Source organism: Hyla sarda, chromosome 13 (assembly GCF_029499605.1).
Source record: "Hyla sarda isolate aHylSar1 chromosome 13, aHylSar1.hap1, whole genome shotgun sequence".
In the NCBI taxonomy this organism is placed as follows: Eukaryota; Metazoa; Chordata; class Amphibia; order Anura; family Hylidae; genus Hyla; species Hyla sarda.
Window position 1 is genome coordinate 30,419,277 of NC_079201.1, and position 24,425 is coordinate 30,443,701.

Below are 24,425 nucleotides of genomic sequence, written 5' to 3' on the forward strand. Positions count from 1 at the left end.
ATTAATAAATTAGCAAGCATTTCTGGGTACTCCGCTGCTCAGCGTTTGGAACAAACTGTCCTGAATGCTGGAGATGGCGCTGGGAGATTGTGATGTCATAGCCCTGCCCCCTCATTACATCACATCCCGCCCCCTCAATGCAAGTCTATGGGAGGGGGGGTGATGCTGCCACGCCCCCTCCCATACACTTGCATTGAGGGGGCGGGGCATGACATCATGAGGAGTGGGCATGATGTCATGAGGGGCTGGGGCTATGATGCCACGAGCTCCCAGCAGTGGCTCCAGCATTCGGAACAGTTTGTTCCAAAAGCTGAGCAGCGGAGTACCCCTTTAAGTTGTCCCCATGTACTAATGAAGTGGGCCATCTAAAGCATGTTTCTAAGTATAGGCCTATTAGGGTGCCTGTCAGGAAAATACAGGTAATACGGTTACAATACATAAGTATTTATATATTTGTTTAAAAGAAATTTATAGTCAGGCCCTGTAGTGGGACTAAAAACGCAAATAACAAAAAAATAAATAAATAACTAAAAAAATATAATAATATATTGCCTGAGCAAAAAACACACGCTGACATTCCGCGAATATCGGGCCTCGGCAGAACATACTGGCGCTAGAACCGCTCGGTAATGCGCCGTCTCCATATACTGCACCACATTTCCGAGTGACACGATACATCAATTATTTTGGCTTAGGCTGGAATTGGGTACAGCATAATCCCTTTAAAAACTATGGGACTCTGCTGCAACTGAACTTTTTCCGACGGATTCTGCTCGTAAATTCCATTGTGTGGACATGCAGAAGTATAGGAAAAAAGCTGAGATGGCGCTCCCAAGGAAGTAAGTAACCCGAAGTCGTCGGTATTGATGAAGAATAAATAATTTATTTACAGCATGAGAAAATAATAAATAAAGCAAGACGCATTTCGGGAGTCACAGCTCCCTTTCTCAATTGCAAGTGGTACAGCAACCACCTGCAATTGAGAAAGGGAGCTGTGAATGACTCCCGAAACGCGTCTTGCTTTATTTATTATTTTCTCATGCTGTAAATAAATTATTTATTCTTCATCAATACCGACGACTTCGGGTTACTTCCTTGGGAGCGCCATCACAGCTTTTTTCCTATACTTCTGCATTACTCTATGGACTCTCCTCTGGGCTCCGTCCACACGCTGCTGGCCTGCATACAAAGCTACCATCACCGGCAAGGGATACGCTACCCCCACCTGGGTACCCACCTACACCGGCTAAAGACCTACACAGCACCCGGCGCTACCTCCGCTTTTTTCCTCCATATTGTGTGGACATGGCCTAGCTCCCCTACTAACAGAAAAAAATATATATAAGGGGATAAATAAATGATATGCACTACAAAAACAAGCTAAATCAATGGAAAGATAGCACGTGATGACGTGATCTGACAACACAATAACTATATACCCTTATGAAAAGTAGTAAAAAAGAAAAAAAACTGTACATATATAATATCACCATAAAAGTAGTATAAAGTTGAAATGTTATCCATGCTTTACAAAGAACGAAAAACAAAACCTTCCAGTGACAAAATGGCTGCTCTTGTCTTTTCTGCATACTTTTCTCTTTTAGGAATGTTTATTAAATATTATATTTTATTATATTTTTACTGTACCCAGAACCAGCTGCGAGTTCTTCACTGGGAAGAAGCTGCTTAACACTAATGCCATACACTGTGGTAACCCACTACAAGACTGGTGTTCCTCGTCCAGTCCTTCTGGTCCCCTCACTCCTTGGAAGAATTCTTAGCGACAAACTTTGTGCCAATAAAGACTTCATGAAGTGTGACACCGGTACTTTCTACTAACTCGCATTAATATTTGGGTATACAGTGATCCCTCAACATACCATGGTAATTCTTCCTAATGAACCATCGTTACTTGAATCCATCGGATGTTGAGGGATCCGTGCAATAGTAATATAGAATGTTATATTCACGTGTCCCTGCTGCTCCGGACCGTCACCGCTGCCCTGGATCGTTGCTGTCATCACGTCCAAAGGGTGTACTCGCTGCTCAGGACCGTCACCGCTGCCCTGGATCGTCGCTGTCATCACGTCCAAAGGGTGTACTCGCTGCTCCGGACCGTCACCGCTGGCCAGGATCGTCGCTCTCCATCGCCGTCATCACGTTGCTACGCACGCCGCTCCTATTGGATAACGGGACGGTGTGCTCAGCGGCGTGATGAAGACGAAGGAGAGCGACGGCCATGCAGCAGAGCCCGAAGAGGACAGTCCGGAATGTCGGGGACAGGGGAGTGACACTCACCGAACCACACAGGGCACCTTAAACCGCTGAAGCAGTCTACGCTGCCGGATAGCCGTATATGCGATGGCCCTGACATACAAAGGCATCGTATGTTGGGGGTGCGTTCACACGGGCGTATTTGTCAGCTGATCCGCAGCTGCGGATCCGCAGCTGACAAAGGCCCCTAAAGTGCTGCCCTCTTTGTGCCATCTAATAGCGGCAATACGCCGCTACCAGCAGACACACTGCGATGTGCGAGTTACCCTGCAGTGTACTCGCACACATCGCGGCCGCTCTCTGTGTAGCTCAGGGAGCCGGGGGAGCGGCCGCGATGTGCGGATACACTGCGACTCACACTTCACAGTGTGTCTGCTGGTAGCGGCGGGTTGACGCTATTAGCAGGCGCAAAGAGGGCATACGCCCGTGTGAACGCACCCTTATGCTGTTTTAAACATGCGATGACCTCTGAGAGGCCATCGTATGTTGGAATTATATGTCGGGGCCATCGTAGGTCGGGGGGTCACTGTAATGTGTATTTCTATGCTCATTTTTAGGTGGCCTTAGTGGCACGCAGTATGCTATTATGATTATTGAAGGGCGTATTGTTTTAACAAAATACACAAACTGAAAATACACAAGAGAAGTGACCCTTGCAGAGTGGAGACAAGTGCGGAGCTGTGTGTTGGTAGTACATGGAGTTCCTTCTGCACCATATGAATTTGTGTATTGCTTTATGTTGTTCGGTACGGTTATAATATTCCCTAGAAGCAGTAAAGCCTAAGGCTATGTTCACACACAGTTTTTTTGAGCCTCACTTTGAGCTGTAAACGGCTGATAAAACAAACCAAGAGCAAACATTACTCTGAAAACAAGGCTCAAAGACTGTGTGTGACCTTAGGGTGTGTTCAGACACAGAAGGCAAATCTGGGCGGGTATTGTGTAGTGTACAAGTGGCCTAGCAGGCATGCTGTAGAGCAGTGGTCTTCAACCTGCGGACCTCCAGATGTTTCAAAACTACAACTCCCAGCATGCCCAGACAGCCGATGGCTGTCCGGGCATGCTAGGAGTTGTAGTTTTGCAACATCTGGAGGTCCGCAGGTTGAAGACCACTGTTGTAGAGCTTATGATCCGTCAGAAAATATTTATGCTTCCATATGAAATGTGCACATAGGGCTACATCCCTTCATTACATTTCTCCTGATCCGTCTTGCTTTTCATACCTAGTTGGGCAGTTTTACAATCTTTTTATTGAGTTTTCAAACATAAATATCTAGTTGGGCAGCAGAGAATTTTTTTTTCTCACGTACATGCTAGGGAAAAAACAGGAACAAAGAATGTGTCGGCTGATAAGAACCATTTAGTCTGGCCCTATCAAAAGTCCCTGGCCCTATCTCATATGAAGGATAGCCTTATACCTATCCCTATCTTATATGAAGGATAGCCTTATACCTATCTCTATCTTATATGAAGGATAGCCTTATACCTATCTCTATCTTATATGAAGGATAGCCTTATACCTATCTCTATCTTATATGAAGGATAGCCTTATACCTATCTCTATCTCATATGAAGGATAGCCTTATACCTATCCCTATCTTATATGAAGGATAGCCTTATACCTATCCCTATCTTATATGAAGGAAAGCCTTATACCTATCCCTATCTTATATGAAGGATAGCCTTATGCCTATCTCTATCTTATATGAAGGATAGCATTATACCTATCCCTATCTTATATGAAGGATAGCCTTATACCTATCCCTATCTTATATGAAGGATAGCCTTATGCCTATCCCTATCTTATATGAAGGATAGCCTTATACCTATCCCTATCTTATATGAAGGATAGCCTTATACCTATCCCTATCTTATATGAAGGATAGCCTTATGTCTATCCCTATCTTATATGAAGGATAGCCTTATGCCTATCCCTATCTTATATGAAGGATAGTCTTATGCCTATCCCTATCTTATATGAAGGATAGCCTTATACCTATCCCTATCTTATATGAAGGATAGTCTTATGCCTATCCCTATCTTATATGAAGGACAGCCTTATACCTATCTCTATCTTATATGAAGGATAGCCTTATACCTATCTCTATCTTATATGAAGGATAGTCTTATGCCTATCCCTATCTTATATGAAGGATAGCCTTATACCTATCTCATTCATGCTTAAACTTCTTCACTGTATTTGCAGCTACCACTTCTGCAGGAAGGCTGTTCCATGCATCCACTACTCTCTCAGTAAAGTAATACTTCCTGATATTACTGCAGAAACCTTTGTCCCTCTAATATAAAACTATGTCCTTAAATCTCCTCTCCTCCTTTACCGTGTTGATTCCCTTTAGGTATATAAAAGTCTCTAACATATCCCCTCTGTCTCGTCCTCCTTCCAAGCTATATGTTTAGGTCCTTTAACCTTTCCTTTTAAAGGGGACATCATAGCCATGCCCCCTCATGCCGTCACGCCCCGCCCCCTCAATGTAAGTCTATGGGAGGGGGGCGTGATGGCTGTCACGCCCCCGCCCATAGACTTGCATTGAGGGAGCGTGCATGACACCATGAGGTGGTGCAGCTATGACGTCACGAGCTCCCGGGGCCAGCTCCAGCGTTCGTTTAAGTTTTATCCTTCAGTCCATGTACTCGTTTAGTAGCTCTCTGAACTCTCTCCAAAATATCTGTATCCTTCTGAAGATACAGTCCCCAGAACTGCGCACAATACTCAGAGTGAGGCCTCACCTGTGCTCTGTACAGTGGCATGAGCACTTTCCTCTCTACTGCTAATACCTCTCCCTATACACACATGAGAACTTTCCTCTCTACTGCTAATACCTCTCCCTATACACACATGAGAACTTTCCTCTCTACTGCTAATACCTCTACCTATACACCCATGAGCACTTCCCTCTTTCTACTGCCAATATCTCTCCCTATACACCCACAAGCACTTTCCTCTTTCTTCTGCTAATACCTCTACCTATACACCCATGAGCACTTCCCTCTTTCTACTGCCAATATCTCTCCCTATACACCCACAAGCACTTTCCTCTTTCTTCTGCTAATACCTCTCCCTATACACCCATGAGCACTTCCCTCTTTCTTCTGCCAATGCCTCTCCATATTAACCCATGAGAACTTCCCTCTTTCTACTGCTAATACCTCTCCCTATACAATCAAGCATTCTGCTAGCATTTCCTGCTGCTTTATTACATTGTCTGCCTACTGAAATAATGACCCCTAAAAGATACTGAGGTGAGGACTGTATCACTGATTCTATATTCTGACCCTGGGTTTTTTATGCTCCCATAGATAAGTGATGTCTATAGCACCTCCTCAATCTATTATTTTTACTCAGTCAAAAAAATCGATAAGATTAGTGACATGATCTCCCTTAGGTAAACCCATGTTTACTTCATCTTGCAATCCATGGGATGTTAGCTGTTCCACAATCCTATCCTTTAAAATGGTTTTAATTTATGTTCCCACTCAGCCAATCATTGACGGAGGTGGGTTACCATTGCAGGCAGTGATTGGCTGAACAGGGACAACACATCACAGCAAAGAGTTACAGGGACAAGGAACCGTTGTAAGAGCAGTGTCAGGGGATCAGGGCGGGTTAGTATGATTCATTTATTTTTATTTTTACAGCATTCCTAGCCAACTATGAAAACTTTTATATATAATTTAATTTTATAAGTGCTATTTATTAACTTTTTCAATCAAAATGTATTCCTTCATTTTAGAGTGCTTGACAGATGCCGAATATGCCACAAGATACCAGCGCGGAGACATTATTGGTGAAAAGGAGGGAGAAGTCATCCGCTGCTGTTTCACTAGGCAGAATGTTGAAGCAGTGGCCCAGCAGGTGAGTCAATGGCTAGTACTTCCATCAGAAGGCAATAAGAATGTCCTGAAAAGGAGCCCTAAAGTTTTCTTATACTTTTTATACCACAGAATGCACACTGCCTTTTAGAACTTGGACTCTCCTGTCTCTCTGCTATGATTCGCGTGGGAATATATCCTATTATCCTACATGTCCCACTGAATGAAAAGAGTACTAAAAAATTAAAGTGAGTATCTTTTTTTTTTTTTTTTTTGTACATCCACAAATAAACTGTAGGAATATATTGTTGTAAATGGGGGCTATCAGGAAAGGGAGTAGAGACTGAGTTTGTTCCCCTAGCTCTAGTGTTTTCCAAACAGTCTCCAGCTGATGCAAAACTACAACTTTCAGCATGCCCAGACAGCCAGGAAAACAGTATAACAATAATACACAATATACAATGATTTGAAAACGGGGAGCTCCCATATCCCAGTCGGACCGGTGCCAGAACCCATTCACTTTAATGAGCCTACCGGAGTCAGATAGTGACTACAGTCAGCTCATTTTTGCCCCGTATCCAGTTCTGTGACCGGACCTAAAACCGTGGTATACTATGATTTTAGGTCTGGTTACAAAACCAGAAACGGGGCAAGAATGAGCCGACCGGACTAACTGACTCTGGTCGGCTCATTAAAGTAAATGGGACTCTGGTTGGCTCATTAAAGTGTATAGGTTTCGGCTGATATACGGGAGATCCCAGTTTTGAAATTTCCCAGCCAGACCCAGCAGACAGAGTGACTAACCATGATGTGAATGAAAGCTGAGTTCACCTATGCCGGACCTATGTGGACCCAGCCTAAGCGCTTCTAGACCGTTCATGACCAGAGACACTTTTGTTATTTTTAGTACATGCTGATTCAGCGCTGTAGCTAGCTCTTTTTGATCCTGAGGCGAGAATAGAAAATTGCGCCCCCCCCCCTCCCCCTCCCATTTTGGCTTGGGGCACTCCTTGGAGAAAAAAATTATCAGGACACCCTTACCGAATAATTTTTTATATATTGGCTATATGTAGAACCCCCTGTAGGTATCTTCGCCACGGTTTCACCCCTTTTACAGGTGTAGAGGAGTACAGGGGTGAATAGGTGTAGAGAAATGACAAAGGGGTGTACATGGGTGACAGTGAGGTGAAAAGGAGTGACAGAGAGGTGTATATGGGTGTCAGAGGGGTGTACAGGAGTGTCAGAGGGTTGTACATGGATGACAGAGGTGTAGAGAGGTGTACATGGGTGTCAGAGGGGTGTACAGGAGTGTCAGAGGGGTGTACATGGATGACAGAGGTGTAGAGAGGTGTACATGGGTGTCAGAGGGGTGTACAGGAGTGTCAGAGGGTTGTACATGGATGACAGAGGTGTAGAGAGGTGTACATGGGTGTCAGAGGGGTGTACAGGAGTGTCAGAGGGGTGTACATGGATGACAGAGGTGTAGAGAGGTGTACATGGGTGATAGAGGGGCGTACAGGGGTAACAGGGGTGTACATGTATGACAGGGGTGACAAAGGGGTGTAAAGAGGTGTACAGGAGTGACAGAGGGATGTACAGGGGTGACAAGGGGTGTAGAGAGGTGACAGAAGGTAGGGGGTTCAGTGCCTGAAGCTGAGTAGGCCTCAGCGCTGACCCTGCTCCTTCCCTCCATCCCCATCATTCTGCTGAGGGACCCGGGAGAACCCAGAGTCCAGATCTGCTCCACAGGAGAGGAGGATACACAAGGATTGGAGCTGCAGCATCACCCGTCCCGGCACTGGACACAGACTTCCCTCCCGCCATGCCAGCACGTTTGTGACTCACAGGTGCGCAGGCCTGGGCAGGAAAATCAAAATAATTTTGCGCCATATTTCCCACCAGAGTGTCCTGGCTCCCAGGTTGGGAATCAATGCCTCAGTGTAATGTGTGCTGGACTCCCTGTGTGCTGCGGCCAGGGCCAATGCAGCCCCTGCCGCTGCGCCCCCTTGCATCAGCACCCCTTGCTATCGCCTTACTCGCCTCATGGGAGCTACAGCCCTGTGCAGATTTGAAAACTATAATGTTTATTCTCGTTTCTTTATTCAAATGATTATTGCATTAGTGGTCCTGTTATACATTGCGCTTTATTTTTATATTGTTTTTATATAAATGTTTTTTGTGACATTAGGGAAAATGTAAAAAAAAGAATGGAAAATAAAAAATAAATAGTTTTTGCTAACAATATCACAAGGTGTTGCTACAATACTTTATAAAATTGAGTCCCTTTTTATAATTGTTTCCATATAGGGGACATATATAGGGGGTGTGTCCAGAAACTGTTGATTGGACCATTTTAACACTATAATCCCATTTTTATTGCCAATTCCCACTGTATACATTTTTATGGTGAAACCAAACACCACTTGGGCTGGGACCGATCAGAAATGAAAGGGTGCAGTGCTCCGCTGAGCATTGTTGCCCATTGGTTTTAGTGATTGGTGGATTGAAGTTTGCTTGTCATATCACAATATTGGATTTTGCATTAAAGGGGTACTCCGGTGGAAATTATTATTTTTTTTATTTTTATTAACTGGTGCCAGAAAGTTGTAAATTACTTTTATTAAAAATCTTAATCCTTCCAGTACTTATCAGCTGCTGATTGAAGGATAGGTTTGCTATGGGGATTTGCTCCTGTTCTGGACAGTTCCTGACATGGACAGAAGTGTCAGCAGAGAGCACTGTGGTCAGATAAGTAATTTACAAATTTGTTTAGCTTTCTGGCACCAGTTGATTAAAAAAAAAAAAAAAAAAGTTTTCCCCAGAGTACCCCTTTAAGGCTGTGTTCACAAGTGGTGTTTAATTAACAGTACAGCCACAAGTTTACCACAATTTTTTAAATCGCTTTAAAAATAGTGCAATGTTACTGTGATTTGCATCGCAATTTTACAGCTACTTTCAGAAATCACTGCAAAACCGCATAATTTTTCCTGCCATTTTGGAAAGTATCAGTAAAGTTGTGACAGCTAATTAAACACCCCCTGTGAACACTAATAATAATGACGGCCGCAGAGCAAATCACAGCGACAAGTGGAAGAGATATTGTAGAAGTGAGAAGAATGGCTCCTGTTTCTGTGAATGGGATTCCGCTGCACAGTTCTTACTACAGAATTTTAGTGGTGGATATTCAGCCTCGGAAATTCCACTGCCAAAAGAATCTTCAGATAAAGCGGAAAAAAAGGTTCCCCGGGTTTTGGCGCAATCCGTCCCAAATCATCACAATGTTCAGAGTCTGTAGAAGCAATAATCCATTTATTAGGTAGCCAGTATAAACAAACACGTTTCGAGGCCTTAGCTAGCCTCTTTCTCAATGTTAAAAATCGGCTTATGCCGATATAAATGGATCAGGAAAACCCGGCTATATGTTCCATTATAAATCTGCTCATCATGTCTGAATAGAAGATCAGGTCTAGTGATGTGACAAGAAATATTTTATTTCTATTATGAAATCGAAAGATATGTAAATCAAAGCTCTTTTATATGAATCACGGGGCGTGCACGTAGTGTCATTGTGTCTTCTCACAACAATATCTAGGTGTGAGCCTCAGGGAGGCCTGCCCTCATTTATATTGTTATTCTCATAATACAGAACCATATTGGGTCCTCCTGTCCCTGAGAATGTTGGCATCCAGCAGACAATACATCAGGTCTTGCATAAGTCCATCAACCTTTTAGGCTTTATGCACAGTATTTTGACACTCATTTTTTGTCCCTTTTTACAGGCTTTTTTTAGGGTGTTTTTAGATGTTTTTACTTCTATTTGAAACATATTTGAGCCATAAATTGCATCTTTAAAGGGGTATTCCAGGCAAAAACGTTTTTATATATATATATATATATATATATATATATATATATATATATATATATATCTCAACTGGCTCCGGAAAGTTAAACAGATTTGTAAATTACTTCTATTAAAAAATCTTAATCCTTCCAATAGTTATTAGCTTCTGAAGTTTTCTGTCTAACTGCTCAATGATGATGTCACGTCACGGGAGCTGTGCATGATGGGAAAATATCCCCATAGGAGCTGGACAGCTCCTGGGACGTGAGTCATCAGAAAGCAGTTAGACAGAAAACAGCAACTCAACTTCAGAAGCTAATAACTATTGGAAGGATTAAGATTTTTTTTATAGAGGTAATTTACAAATCTGTTTAACTTTCCGGAGCCAGTTGATATATAAAAAAAAGTTTTTGCCTGGAATACCCCTTTAAATTGCAATTTTTTCAGACCTTTTTGTGCCCCCCATGAAGTAATGACCCCACTGTATCCCATACAATAATAATGCTCCTATGTCCCTATTTACAGATAATGCACCAACAGTACCCCTAGTCATCAATAATGTCCATAATCTCCTATGCAATAAAAATACCCCTTGCACCCCCATATAGGCATAATGCTACCTGTGCCTACATGTAGTAATTATGCCCAGTGCCCTCACGGATTAATGGCACTACTGTGTCCCCCATACAGTTAAAATGCCCTTTATGCCATATATAGTGATTATACTACCTGTGCCTACATGTAGTAATTATGCCCAGTGCCCTCATGGAGTAATGGCACTACTGTGTCCCCCATACAGTTAAAATGCCCTTTGTGCCATATATAGTGATTATACTACCTGTGCCTACATGTAGTAATTATGCCCAGTGCCCTCATGGAGTAATGGCACTACTGTGTCCCCCATACAGTTAAAATGCCCTTTGTGCCATATATAGTGATTATGCTACCTGTGCCTACATGTAGTAATTATGCCCAGTGCCCTCACGGATTAATGGCACTACTGTGTCCCCCATACAGTTAAAATGCCCTTTGTGCCATATATAGTGATTATGCTACCTGTGCCTACATGTAGTAATTATGCCCAGTGCCCTCATGGATTAATGGCACTACTGTGTCCCCCATACAGTTAAAATGCCCTTTGTGCCATATATAGTGATTATACTACCTGTGCCTACATGTAGTAATTATGCCCAGTGCCCTCATGGAGTAATGGCACTACTGTGTCCCCCATACAGTTAAAATGCCCTTTGTGCCATATATAGTGATTATGCTACCTGTGCCTACATGTAGTAATTATGCCCAGTGCCCTCACGGATTAATGGCACTACTGTGCCCCCATACAGTTAAAATGCCCTTTATGCCATATATAGTGATTATGCTACCTGTGCCTACATGTAGTAATTATGCCCAGTGCCCTCATGGATTAATGGCACTACTGTGTCCCCCATACAGTTAAAATGCCCTTTGTGCCATATATAGTGATTATACTACCTGTGCCTACATGTAGTAATTATGCCCAGTGCCCTCATGGAGTAATGGCACTACTGTGTCCCCCATACAGTTAAAATGCCCTTTGTGCCATATATAGTGATTATACTACCTGTGCCTACATGTAGTAATTATGCCCAGTGCCCTCATGGAGTAATGGCACTACTGTGTCCCCCATACAGTTAAAATGCCCTTTGTGCCATATATAGTGATTATGCTACCTGTGCCTACATGTAGTAATTATGCCCAGTGCCCTCACGGATTAATGGCACTACTGTGTCCCCCATACAGTTAAAATGCCCTTTGTGCCATATATAGTGATTATACTACCTGTGCCTACATGTAGTAATTATGCCCAGTGCCCTCATGGAGTAATGGCACTACTGTGTCCCCCATACAGTTAAAATGCCCTTTGTGCCATATATAGTGATTATACTACCTGTGCCTCCATGTAGTAATAATGGCCCCACGTTGTGTCCACCATGCAGTAGTAATGCCCCATGTAGAAATATACCCCCGCCTCTAGTAATAATGCCCCTAATAACCTACTAATCCCCAAGCTCCGTTCTCTTGTTAAATAGAACATCTATCTCTTCCGGCCTGTGGCTTAGGAGCCTTCAGGACCCGATCCCTGGGCAGACATGATGATGTCATCCCCCTGGCCAATATGAGAATCCCGTCCTGGTGGCTCATATAGGCAACGTGAGTAAAAGGATGATGCTGTCAGCTCCCTATTCTACTGAGTTTGAGTGGAATACTTTTCATCATCCAAGCAGTGTGTCTATCTATTATTTAAGCCATCACTTAAAGGGGTACTCCACTGGAAAAAAAAAATTCAAAGGGGTACTCCGCTGCTCAGCATTTGTAACAAACTGTTCCAAATGCCGGAGCCGGGAGCTCGTGACATCATAGCCCCACCCCCTCATGACGTCACGCCCTGTCCCCTCAATGCAAGTCTATGGGAAGGGGAGTGACTGCCATCACGCCCCTTCCCATAGGCTTGCATTGAGGGGACAGGGCGTGACCTAATGAGAGGGCAGGGCTATGACATCACAAGCTCTCGCGGCCGGCTCCATTATTCAGAACAGTTTGTTCTAAACGCTGATACAAACATATAAAAGCAACCAACTGGTAATCATAATTACAGGGAGTATTTTTCCCTCAAAATCCCACCTCAAGGCCACCCAGGGGGGAATTTTTTTTTTTTTACTTGTAATGTATTTCAAATTGACCATGTTTCCCATTATTCTGCTGAACAAGCTTTTTCCTTGAGCTCCTCCTCTCTATCATTTCGTATCTCTTCATTTTTTCCACCAGTTTAACCCAAGCTTCAAAACTAAAAAGTTCTATACCTGATAACCAATTCCTTAAAGTACTAACTTTGGCGCATAGAAATAGATTATTCCGCAGTACACCCACCCTTCCTTTAGTTTCTACCGAGCCCAAAATGACCTCTTGAAATGTAAGAGATCCCATCCCCACAATGATACCTTTTCCTTCTAGGAAACAAAAGATTCTTTCCCAGTATATCTGTATTACTTGACATGCCCAGATCATATGAAAGAAATCTGCGTCTTCAGAATTAATCGCGGGCAATTCGATTCTTCCCTGCATTTCTACCTATATAGTTTCCTAGGCGTGAGCTAGAGATCGTGAACACATATATTGTATTATTCTAAAACTGGTGTTAGTGATAGCCAAATTAAAGGGGTACTCCGGTGAAAACCTTTTTTCTTTTAAATCAACTGGTGGCAGAAAGTTAAACATATTTGTAAATTACTTCTATTAAAAAATCTTAATCCTTCCAGTACTTATTAGCTGCTGAATGCTACAGAGGAAATTCCTTTCTTTTTGGAACACTGATGACATCACGAGCACAGTGCTCTCTGCTGACATCTCTGTCCATTTTAGCAACCGTGCATAGCAGATGTATGCTAAGGGCAGCATGGAGGCTCAGTGGTTAGCACTGCTGCCTTGCAGCGCTGGGGACTTGGGTTCAAATCCCACTTATGACAACAATAAATAAAGCATTATTATAATAACGTCAGCAGAGAGAACTGTGCTCATGATGTCATCAGAGAGCATTCCAAAAGGAAAAGAATTTCCTCTGTAGTATTCAGCAGCCAATAAGTACATAATTTACAAATATGTTTAACTTTCTGCCACCAGTTGATTTAAAAGAAAAAAGGTTTTCACCGGAGTACCCCTTTAATATTTTTAAATGCCACTGTGCATTGACTTAAATCCAACTCTGCCCCGGCTTTTCCTCATTTACCCTTAACCTTGCCACTCTCAGCCGTTCCCAGTGTTCCTTTAATGTGGTGGGGGTATACAAAAAAGATAACGCAGAGATGGCGCCGTAACCTTTATATAGAAAGGGGTAAACATTTAAATGCTGCTCACCTTGTAGAGTTGTGAAGAACTACAGGCACAACTCTGGGATGCGCTCAAAGTGGTGTGCGGCAAAGTTCCGGGGGCCACTGGCTGTCGGCACCACTGGCTGTCGGCACCACTGGTGAGCGGTCCTGATGCTGGCAGGTGATGTGCGGCGAGCACCGCTGGCAGGCGGTTAGGATGCGGGGGCGAGTGCAGCGGGGTTCCGGGAGCTGCTACTTGTCGGCACCGCTGGCAGGCGGTTAGGATGCGGGGGCGAGTGCGGCGGGGTTCCGGGAGCTGCTACTTGTCGGCACCGCTGGCAGGCGGTTAGGATGCGGGGGCGAGTGCGGCGGGGTTCCGGGAGCTGCTACTTATCGGCACCATTGGCAGGCGGTTAGGATGCGGGGGCGAGTGCGGCGGGGTTCCGGGAGCTGCTACTTATCGGCACCATTGGCAGGCGGTTAGGATGCGGGGGCGAGTGCGGCGGGGTTCCGGTAGCTGCTACTTGTTGGCACCGCTGGCAGGCGGTTAGGATGCGGGGGCGAGTGCGGCGGGGTTCCGGTAGCTGCTACTTGTTGGCACCGCTGGCAGGCGGTTAGGATGCGGGGGCGAGTGCGGCGGGGTTCCGGGAGCTGCTACTTGTCGGCACCGCTGGCAGGCGGTTAGGATGCGGGGGCGAGTGCGGCGGGGTTCCGGGAGCTGCTACTTATCGGCACCATTGGCAGGCGGTTAGGATGCGGGGGCGAGTGCGGCGGGGTTCCGGGAGCTGCTACTTATCGGCACCATTGGCAGGCGGTTAGGATGCGGGGGCGAGTGCGGCGGGGTTCCGGTAGCTGCTACTTGTTGGCACCGCTGGCAGGCGGTTAGGATGCGGGGGCGAGTGCGGCGGGGTTCCGGTAGCTGCTACTTGTTGGCACCGCTGGCAGGCGGTTAGGATGCGGGGGCGAGTGCGGCGGGGTTCCGGTAGCTGCTACTTGTCGGCACCGCTGGCAGGCGATTAGGATGTGGGGGCGAGTGCGGCGGGGTTCCGGGAGCTGCTACTTGTCGGCACCGTTGGCAGGCGGTCAGGATACAGGCTGGAGGTGGGTTGCGGGTGTCCGTGACAAGGGACAGACCCAAAATCCGACTTATGTGCAGCGCTTCTCCGGGATGAAAAAGGCAATTTCGGCAGGAATACTGTGGGAACTTTTTATTTTTCCAATGTACAGTAGTATACATGAGCAATATTAGTTACACAAATTCGGGATGTGCAGGACAACACATTTCTAGAGGGGATTTTTCTCTAGCAAATTCTGCCAATGCGGACAGTAGAGATGAGCGAACTTACAGTAAATTCGATTCGTCACGAACTTCTCGGCTCGGCAGTTGATGGCTTTTCATGCATAAATTAGTTCAGCTTTCAGGTGCTCCCGTGGGCTGGAGACTCCTTCCTAGGAATGTATCCACCTTTTCCAGCCCACCGGAGCACCTGAAAGCTGGACTCATTTATGCAGGAAAAGTCATCAACTGCCGAGCCGAGAAGTTCGTGACGAATCGAATTTACTGTAAGTTCGCTCATCTCTAGCGGACAGGACAGTTAAATCAAATGGGGGAAGTATAAAAATATAAGCAATTATTATTTCCTTATCTCTGTAGTAGACTATCTTCTCCTCTTGTCCAGTTTAGATTTCAAAACTGTAAGTGGCGCCTTATAATGGCCAAAAACAGAAACACCAGAGGAGTAAGAGGTGAGGGTGGAGTGGTATATCTGACTGGCCCAGGATTTCTTTACAAATTTTGTCGTATCTTGTGTTAAATGTGTCTCAAGCAAGCCAACAATGGCTGGTAAATGTCTGTTGGCTTGGTCACCCAAACCTCTGACATTCCATGTTAATTAACTCTTATTGGCCTGGGGGCACAGGAACAAGTTGCGGCATCCTACGTCATGCCGCCGACCAATCCCCCAGAAAGTTAAACAGATTTGTAAATTACTTCTATTAAAGAAAATCTTAATCCTTCCAGTACTTATCAGCTGCTATCTGCTCCATGAGAATTTATTTTCTTTTCTAATTTCCTTTCTGTCTGACCACAGTGCTCTCTGCTGACACCTCTGTCCATTTTAGGAACTGTGCAGAGTAGGAGAAAATCCCCATAGCAAACCTCTCCTGCTCTGGACAGTTCCTGAGATGGACAGAGGTGTCAGCAGAGAGCACTGTGGTCAGTCAGAAAGGAAATTAAAAAAGAAAAGAACTTCCTGTGGAGAATATAGCAGCTGATAAGTACTGGAAGGATTATGATTTTTAAATAGAAGTCATTTACAAATATGTTTAACGTTCTGCCACCAGTTGGAGTGCCCCTTTAAGTGTCAATAATATCATTATATTTGATTTTGTGTTATAAAAATAGATGATTGTTACTTCTTGTCTTTTTATGGCTCTTTTTGCAATTTCTAGAAAAACGCGGCAGTGGTGGGGCAAATGTGAAGATCTGCTGCTGGAGTGCGCCCAGAGGGAGGAGGCTGAGCTTGACTCCCTGCCCTGTCTGTACAGCACTGTGTATCCTGATAGCTGGAATGACACAGACTCTCTTCTTTGTGCTGTAAAAGACGCAATTTTGGATGAACAAAAGCGAGTTATTTGGTTGGAAAATCAGCCTTGCTAACCTTAAAATACAGCTATAAAGTGTGAAATGAAGTATTTATTAGTTAACTGTATTTTATTTCATTGCTGATATAGTTTTAGGGTACATTCACATGTACAGAATCTGCTGCATATTTTGCGGCATATATTCTGCAGCTGATTTTGCTACCTATTGAAGTCAATGTGTAGCAAAATCATCAGCAGAAAAAAATCTGCAGATCCTGTGCATGTAAACACACCCTAAGGGCTTGTTCACACAGGCGAATCCACAGCGTATTTTACGACGATGGACCCCTACAGTGTGACGCAGATGTGCCTGCGCGGGGTGGCAATCCGCCGCTACAAGCAGACACACTGCGATGAGTGAGTTGCTGCGCACATGCGCAGTATACTCCAACACATAGCGGCTGCTCTCGACCTAGCTCAGGGAGCAGGGAGAGCGGCCACGACATGTGCGAGTACACCGCGCATGCGCGGCGACTCACACATTGCAGCAGTGTGTCTGCTCGAAGCGGCGGATTGTCGCTCCGAGCAGGCACATCTGGAGGTACGCTTTAGGGGTCCATCGTCGGGGGATCAGCAGGGTAAAATACGCTGTGGATCCGCCCGTGGGAACGAGCCCTTAAAGGCTATTAGACTTTTGAATGTATTATTTAATTATGGCAATGTACATATTTTGAAGTAAAATATTTTTTTAATAGTATTAAAAACACTACTGGATTATGGACAAAGGAAACGTAAACTTTTATTTGTTGATCAGGCAGCTTAAAGGGGTACTCCCGTGGAAAACTTTTTTTTTTTTTTAAATCAACTGGTGCCAGAAAGTTAAACAGATTTGTAAATGACTTCTATAAAAAAATCTTAATCCTTCCAGTATTTTTTAGGGGCTGTATACTACAGAGGAAATGCTCATCTTTTTAGATTTCTCTGATGTCATGACCACAGTGCTCTCTGCTGACCTCTGCTGTCCATTTTAGGAACTGTCCAGAGCAGGAGAAAATCCTCATAGCAAACATATGCTGCACTGGACAGTTCCTAAAATGGACAGCAGAGGTCAGCAGAGAGCACTGTGGTCATGACATCAGAAAAATCTAAAAAGATAAGCATTTCCTCTGTAGTATAAAGGCCCTAAAAAGTACTGGAAGGATTAAGATTTTTTAAATAGAAGTAATTAACAAATCTGTTTAACTTTCTGGTACCAGTTGATTTAAAAAAAAAAAAAAGTTTTCCACGGGAGTACCCCTTTAAAGGAAATGTCCGGTGCAGACTTTTCCTATTCCATCCTGCCCGGGCTGCCAAAAAAGAGAAAACAAACTTTCACTTACCTTCCTACGTTCCCCCGGAGCTCCGCAACAGCTGATCCGTCGGCCAGGCTGTCTACTTCCCTTCGCCCGGGATGTCACACGGCGCTTCAGCCTATCACCGGCCGAGGCGGGACATCGCTGCGGCCGGCGATAGGCTGAAGTGCCGTGTGATGTCTCGGGCTAAGGAAGTAGGAAGTAGACAGCCCGGCCAACCGATCAGCTGTTGTGGAGCTCCGGGGGAACGTAGGAAGGTAAGTGAAAGTTTGTTTTCTCTTTTTTGCAGCCCGGGCTGGATGGAATAGTAAAAGTCCGCACCGGACATCTCCTTTAAAGAGGTACTCCCGTGGATTAACATACTAAGAACCAAAAAAAGCTGTAGCAGGCCATGTAATCAGACAAGTCACTTTATTATAAAAAATACACATATCACAAATTACAAATAACACAACAGGAATGGCAAACTGATAAATAGGACATCTCCTGGGTAAAGTGCAAGCTTGTCCTGCAAATACCTATTTAAAGGGGTACTCTGCCCCTAGACATCTTATCCCCGATCCAAAGGATAGGGGATAAGGTGTCAGATCGCGGGGGTCCCGCAGCTGGGGACCCCCGGGATCTCGGCTGCAGCACCCACCTGTTGTGGCTTCCGGCAGCGATGGAGGCTCTCATCCTAACACTTCCCGACCACGGTGACGTGAGATCGTGACTTCACGACCCCACCCCTGTGTAACGTCACGCCCCGCCCCCTCAATGCAAGTCTATTGGAGGGGGCGTGACGGCTTTCCGCAACAGGTGGGTGCTGCAGCCGAGATCCCGGGGGTCCCTGGCGGCGGGACCGCCGCAATCTGACATCTTATCCTCTATGCTTTGGATAGGGGATAAGATGTCTAGGGGCGGAGTACCCCTTTAAAGGTATATGTAAGGAGGCTAGTGCCGTACGCTATTAAAAACATCACTAGAGCACTGTATACATATACATAGCACAAAACAGTAAAGAGAGGTAAAGATGCAACAAGGCTATGCCAATGGTACAGACAGTAATAAGTACTAAGGATATTCCATAAAGTGCATATGTGCATATGATACAAGCTGAAATCAGACCAACAAAGATAAATAAGTAGCGTGTCCAGCAGGCGTCCACCCCTACGACCGTTTCGGACCAAAGGTCCTTCTTCTGGGAGTCTTTTGGGTTAACATGCTGTATTTCAGGCGTCCGGCGTAGTTTCCCTCCGTCGTGCACCAGAGGAAAACTGATGCTAGAACTGATCCCGTTCATTTGAATGGGACAGTTCACAATCATCCAGCGTCTCTCAACTTCAACGTCAGATGGTTGGACACACCGAAGGGCACCAGGCAGAAGAACGCAGCTTGCAATGGACGCTGGATGGTTGGACACACCGAAGGGCACCAGGCAGAGGAACGCAGCTTGCAATGGACGCTGGATGCCATACAACGGATGACAACTTGTCATCAGTTGTGGCATCAGTTGTAGAGATGAGCGAACTTACAGTAAATTCGATTCGTCACGAACTTCTCGGCTCGGCAGTTGATGGCTTTTCCTGCATAAATTAGTTCAGCTTTCAGGTGCTCCCGTGGGCTGGAAAAGGTGGATACAGTCCTAGGAGACTCTTTCCTAGGAATGTATCCACCTTTTCCAGCCCACCGGAGCACCGGAAAGCTGAACTAATTTACGCAGGATAAGTCATCAACTGCCGAGCTGAGAAGTTTGTGACGAATCGAATTTACTGTAAGTTCGCTCATCTCTAATCAGTTGCATCGAGATTTAGGCTGAGTTCACCTATGCCGGATGCTGAACACATATAAACCCAGCCTTAGGCTGCATTCACACCACGTTTTGTACATACGGGAGCCGGATCCGGCGGGGGGAGGGGCAAACCGGGCGCTCCCGTACCCCAGCCGGATCAGCCTGTGACTTCATTTACTCTAATGATCCGACCGGAGTCAAACGGTGACTCCGGTCGGCTCAGTTTTGACCCGTATGCGGTTTTGGACCGGACCTAAATCCGTAGTATACTCCGGTCCAAAACCGGATACGGTTGGTCAAAACTGAGCCGACCGAAGTCACCGTTTGACTCCGGTCGGATCATTAAAGTAAATGGAGTCACGGCTGATCCGGCTGGGGTACAGGAGCGCCCGGCTTTCCCCTCCCCCCCCCCCCAGATCCGGCACCCATATGTACAAAACGTGGTGTGAATGCAGCCTTAGAAAGATTAAACTACGGTTTCATAATTTGCTTCTTCAAAATTTATTGGGATAAAGGAGATAAAGATAAAAAGTCTATGTTAAATCCTAATGCACAATTTACAGATAGGCTGGTGACTGGTTTATATCTCTTTATTTGTGCAACCCTACTGTCTAAAACAGTGGTCTCCAACCTGCAGACCTCCAGATGTTGCACAAACTACAACTCCCAGCATGCTGGGAGTTGTAGTTTTGCAACATCTGGAGGTCCGCAGGTTGGAGACCACTGGACTAAAACATGGCTGGACCATTGTATAAATCTTGTGTTGTCATAGATTGTAAGCTCTTGTGAGCATGACATCTGATTTTGTCTGTACACATATATATGTATATATATAGATAGATAGATATAGATATATATCTCGATGACTTGTATTTTTAAATGCTGTGATATTTCTTGGCTCTATATAAATAAAGATTATTTTTGTTAGCACAGCCTAAATCACAACTTGGTCTTCTTTTAATACCATGTCAAATCCTACAGCGGCCTGTAATAGCCAATCACTGGTTTAATGGATCAATGCAATGCAATGAAATTGCATTCATCTGTATGAGCAATTGGATGATTGTTCATTTAAAGGGGTACTCTGGTAGAAAACTTAATTAACTGGTGCCAGAAAGTTAAACAGATATGTAAATTACTTCTATTAAAAAATCTTACTCCTTCCAGTACTAATTAGCTGCTGAATACTACAGCAGAATTTTTTTTTTTTTTTAAACACATCTCTCTGCTGACATCTCTGTCCATTATAGGAACTGTCCAGAGCAGCATATGTTTTCTATGGGGATTTTCTCCTATTCTGGACAGTTCCTAAAATGGACAGAGATGTCAGCAGAGAGCACTGTGGTCATGATGTCAGCAGAGAGCTCTGTGTTCCAAATGGAAAAGAATTTCCACTGTAGTATTCAGCAGCTAATAAGTACAGGAAGAATTAAGATTTTTTAATACAAGTAATTTACAAATCTATATAACAAAGGAAGCTCGGCACCACTCTCTGTATCTTGAGGACAGGAAAGGCTGGGACCCTTTATGACTTCTCCCCTTGCAACTGCTGGAGGTACATACAGGTGCTGCTACGCTGATAGACGATATAAACAGGTATCCAATAGGAGAAAGAATCGGAGCACTCACCAGACCTTGAATGCAGGTAGACTTTATTGATCGGAACGATCAAAGGCACATCGGGGGGGGGGGGGGGTGGAGAGGTGTCTGTACCACCTCTCCCCCCCCCCCCCCCCCGATGTGCCTTTGATCGTTCCGATCAATAAAGTCTACCTGCATTCAAGGTCTGGTGAGTGCTCCGCTTCTTTCTCCTATTGGATACCAATTTACATATCTGTTTAACTTTCTGGCACCAGTTGATTTTAAAAAAAAAATAATAATTTCACTGGAGTACCCCTTTAAGTCCCCTAAAAGGATTTTAAAAAAGTGTAAAAAAAATCACGACCCTTCTCAAATTTTTCTAATAAAAATGTAAAGAAAAAAAGTTAACATATTTGATATCGCTGCAGAATTTTCTGGATTGTTAAAATATAACCTTATCGAAATTGCACAAGGAGTGACAAAAAAAAAAAAATGTGAACCCGAATTGCTGTTTCTTGCTCATATCATAAATCAGAAGAAGTGGAATAAAAAGCGTACAAATATAAATCGTCTCAAAAGATGAGTCCTCTTACAGCCTACTATATAGAAAAAGGAATACGTAAAAGGGATCAGAGAAAGGAAATGTTTAGCATACATAGTACAGTGCTCCCTCAAGTTACAATATTAATTGGTTCCAGGACAACCATTGTATGTTGAGACCATTGTATGTTAAGACCAGAACTCTATGGAAACCTGGTAATTGGTTCTGAAGCCACCAAAATGTCATCCCAAAAAATTAGGAAAAAGTGAGGATTAAAGAAAAATAAGTAGATAACTAATACAGATGAAGAAAATCCTTACATATAAAAGTAATAAAGATCTGCTGGGAGCTGTAAATGGTGCAGACGGCGTGATTAGTGCTGCCTGCATCCTCTGCTGTAAACAGGCCTAACTAAAAGAGGCCAGAGCAGCGGAGCAGAGCGGGACCTTGGGCAGAAAACCAGCGCTGGGACAGTGGAGTACTTTACAGGTGTTCCCAATCTTTATCTCTACAGTTGTTTCAAAACTACAACTACCATCATGCTCTTCTGTCTGTGCATGATGGGAGTTGTAGTTTTGCTACAGATGGAGAGTCACTGGTTCAAATGCGTTATACTCAGGGGCACGGTGTGTGCCAGCATTATACTCAGGGGCACGGTGTGTGGTAGCTTTATACTCAGGGGCACGGTGTGTGGTAGCTTTATACTCAGGGGCACGGTGTGTGGCAGCTTTATACTCTGGCACAGTGTGTGGCAGCATTATACTCAGGGGCACGGTGTGTGGTAGCTTTATACTCAGGGGCACGGTGTGTGCCAGCATTATACTCAGGGGCACGGTGTGTGCCAGCATTATACTCAGGGGCACGGTGTGTGGTAGCTTTATACTCAGGGGCACGGTGTGTGGTAGCTTTATACTCAGGGGCACGGTGTGTGGCAGCTTTATACTCTGGCACAGTGTGTGGCAGCATTATACTCAGGGGCACGGTGTGTGGTAGCTTTATACTCAGGGGCACGGTGTGTGCCAGCATTATACTCAGGGGCATGGTTGTTGGTAGCTTTATACTCAGGGGCACAGTGTGTGGTAGCTTTATACTCAGGGGCACGGTGTGTGCCAGCATTATACTCAGGGCCACGGTGTGTGGCAGCTTTATACTCAGGGGCATGGTGTGTGGCAGCGTTATACTCAGGGGCACAGTGTGTGCCAGCATTATACTCAGGGGCATGGTGTGTGCCAGCATTATACTCAGGGGCATGGTGTGTGGTAGCTTTATACTCAGGGGCACGGTGTGTGGTAGCGTTATACTCAGGGGCATAGTGTGTGGTAGCTTTATACTCAGGGGCACGGTGTGTGGTAGCGTTATACTCAGGGGCACGGTGTGTGGTAGCGTTATACTCAGGGGCACGGTGTGTGGTAGCGTTATACTCAGGGGCACGGTGTGTGGTAGCGTTATACTCAGGGGCACGGTGTGTGGTAGCGTTATACTCAGGGGCACGGTGTGTGGTAGCGTTATACTCAGGGGCACGGTGTGTGGTAGCGTTATACTCAGGGGCATGGTGTGTGGTAGCTTTATACTCAAGGGCACGGTGTGGGGAACTTTATACTCAGGTGCATGGTGTGTGGTAGCGTTATACTCAGGGGAATGGTGTGTGGTAGCTTTATACTCAGGGGCACGGTGTGTGGTAGCGTTATACTCAGGGGCATGGTATGTGGTAGCATTATACTCAGGGGCACGGTGTGTGGCAGCGTTATACTCAGGGGCACGGTGTGTGGTAGCGTTATACTCAGGGGCATGGTGTGTGGTAGCTTTATACTCAGGGGCACGGTGTGTGGTAGCTTTATACTCGGGAATGGTGTGTGGCAGCGTTATACTCAGGGGCATGGTGTGTGGTAGCTTTATACTCAGGGGCACGGTGTGTGGCAGCTTTATACTCTGGCACAGTGTGGGGCATCTTTATTCTCAGGGGCACAGTGTGTGGCAGCATTATACTCAGGGGCACGGTGTGTAGCAGCATTCTATTTAGGTACACAGCATGTGGGAGTATTATATTCATGGGCACAGTATGTGTCAGTATTATACCAGGGGCAAAGTGCGTGACAGTATTATACCAAGGGCACAGTGTGTGGCAGTTATATATTCAGGGGCACAGTGTGTGGCAGTATTATACCAGGAGCACAGTTTGTGGCAGTATTATACCAAGGGCACAGTGTGTGGCAGTTATATATTCAGGGGCACAGTGTGTGGCAGTATTATACCAGGAGCACAGTGTGTGGCAGTGTTATACCAGGAGCAAGTGCCACTCTCCTCTATGCTAACATGGTATTTATAAAAAACTATAGATCATGGCGCAAAGTAATGAGCCCTCATACAGCCCTGTATAAAAATGAGAAAATTATAGGTGGTCAAAATAGGGCAATTTTAAACATACTTATTTTGTAATAAAAAGTATGTTTTTTTTAAAAACAGTGCAATAATAGAAAAGTATCTAAACCTGGGTATCATTTTAATCATATTGACCCACAAAATAAACAGTGCTGTGGAGTCAGAGTCAAGGAGTAGGAGTCGAACGAAATTTTGGGTACCTGGAGTCGGAGTCGGCAAACAATGCACCTACTAAATTTAGATTGGAATAAAAAAAAAAGCAAGTTTAAATGTCCCAATTCATAAAAAGTTATAATTAATGACTTCTCTACTGTAAGAATAAAGACCAATGCATGCAGTGCCTCACGTAACCGCAAAAAAAACACGTTAAGTGACCGTGAAGAAGCATGCTTTTCATGTGCTTCACTATATGGCACACAACGCA

General features: G+C 44.8%; 1 protein-coding gene across 1 annotated transcript in view; it reads left to right on the forward strand.

Moving 5' to 3' along the window:
* CARD14 (caspase recruitment domain family member 14) overlaps positions 1–17,229 on the forward strand; it is a 104,400-nt gene extending 87,171 nt beyond the window's left edge. Inside the window, exons 18-21 of the mRNA XM_056549913.1 lie at positions 1,652–1,825; positions 6,027–6,148; positions 6,238–6,353; positions 16,246–17,229. Of these exons, the coding sequence (XP_056405888.1) occupies positions 1,652–1,825; positions 6,027–6,148; positions 6,238–6,353; positions 16,246–16,453 (620 nt within the window). The 3' untranslated portion in view covers positions 16,454–17,229. The remainder of the gene's footprint in view (positions 1–1,651; positions 1,826–6,026; positions 6,149–6,237; positions 6,354–16,245) is intronic.
* The last annotated feature ends 7,196 nt before the right edge of the window (positions 17,230–24,425 follow it).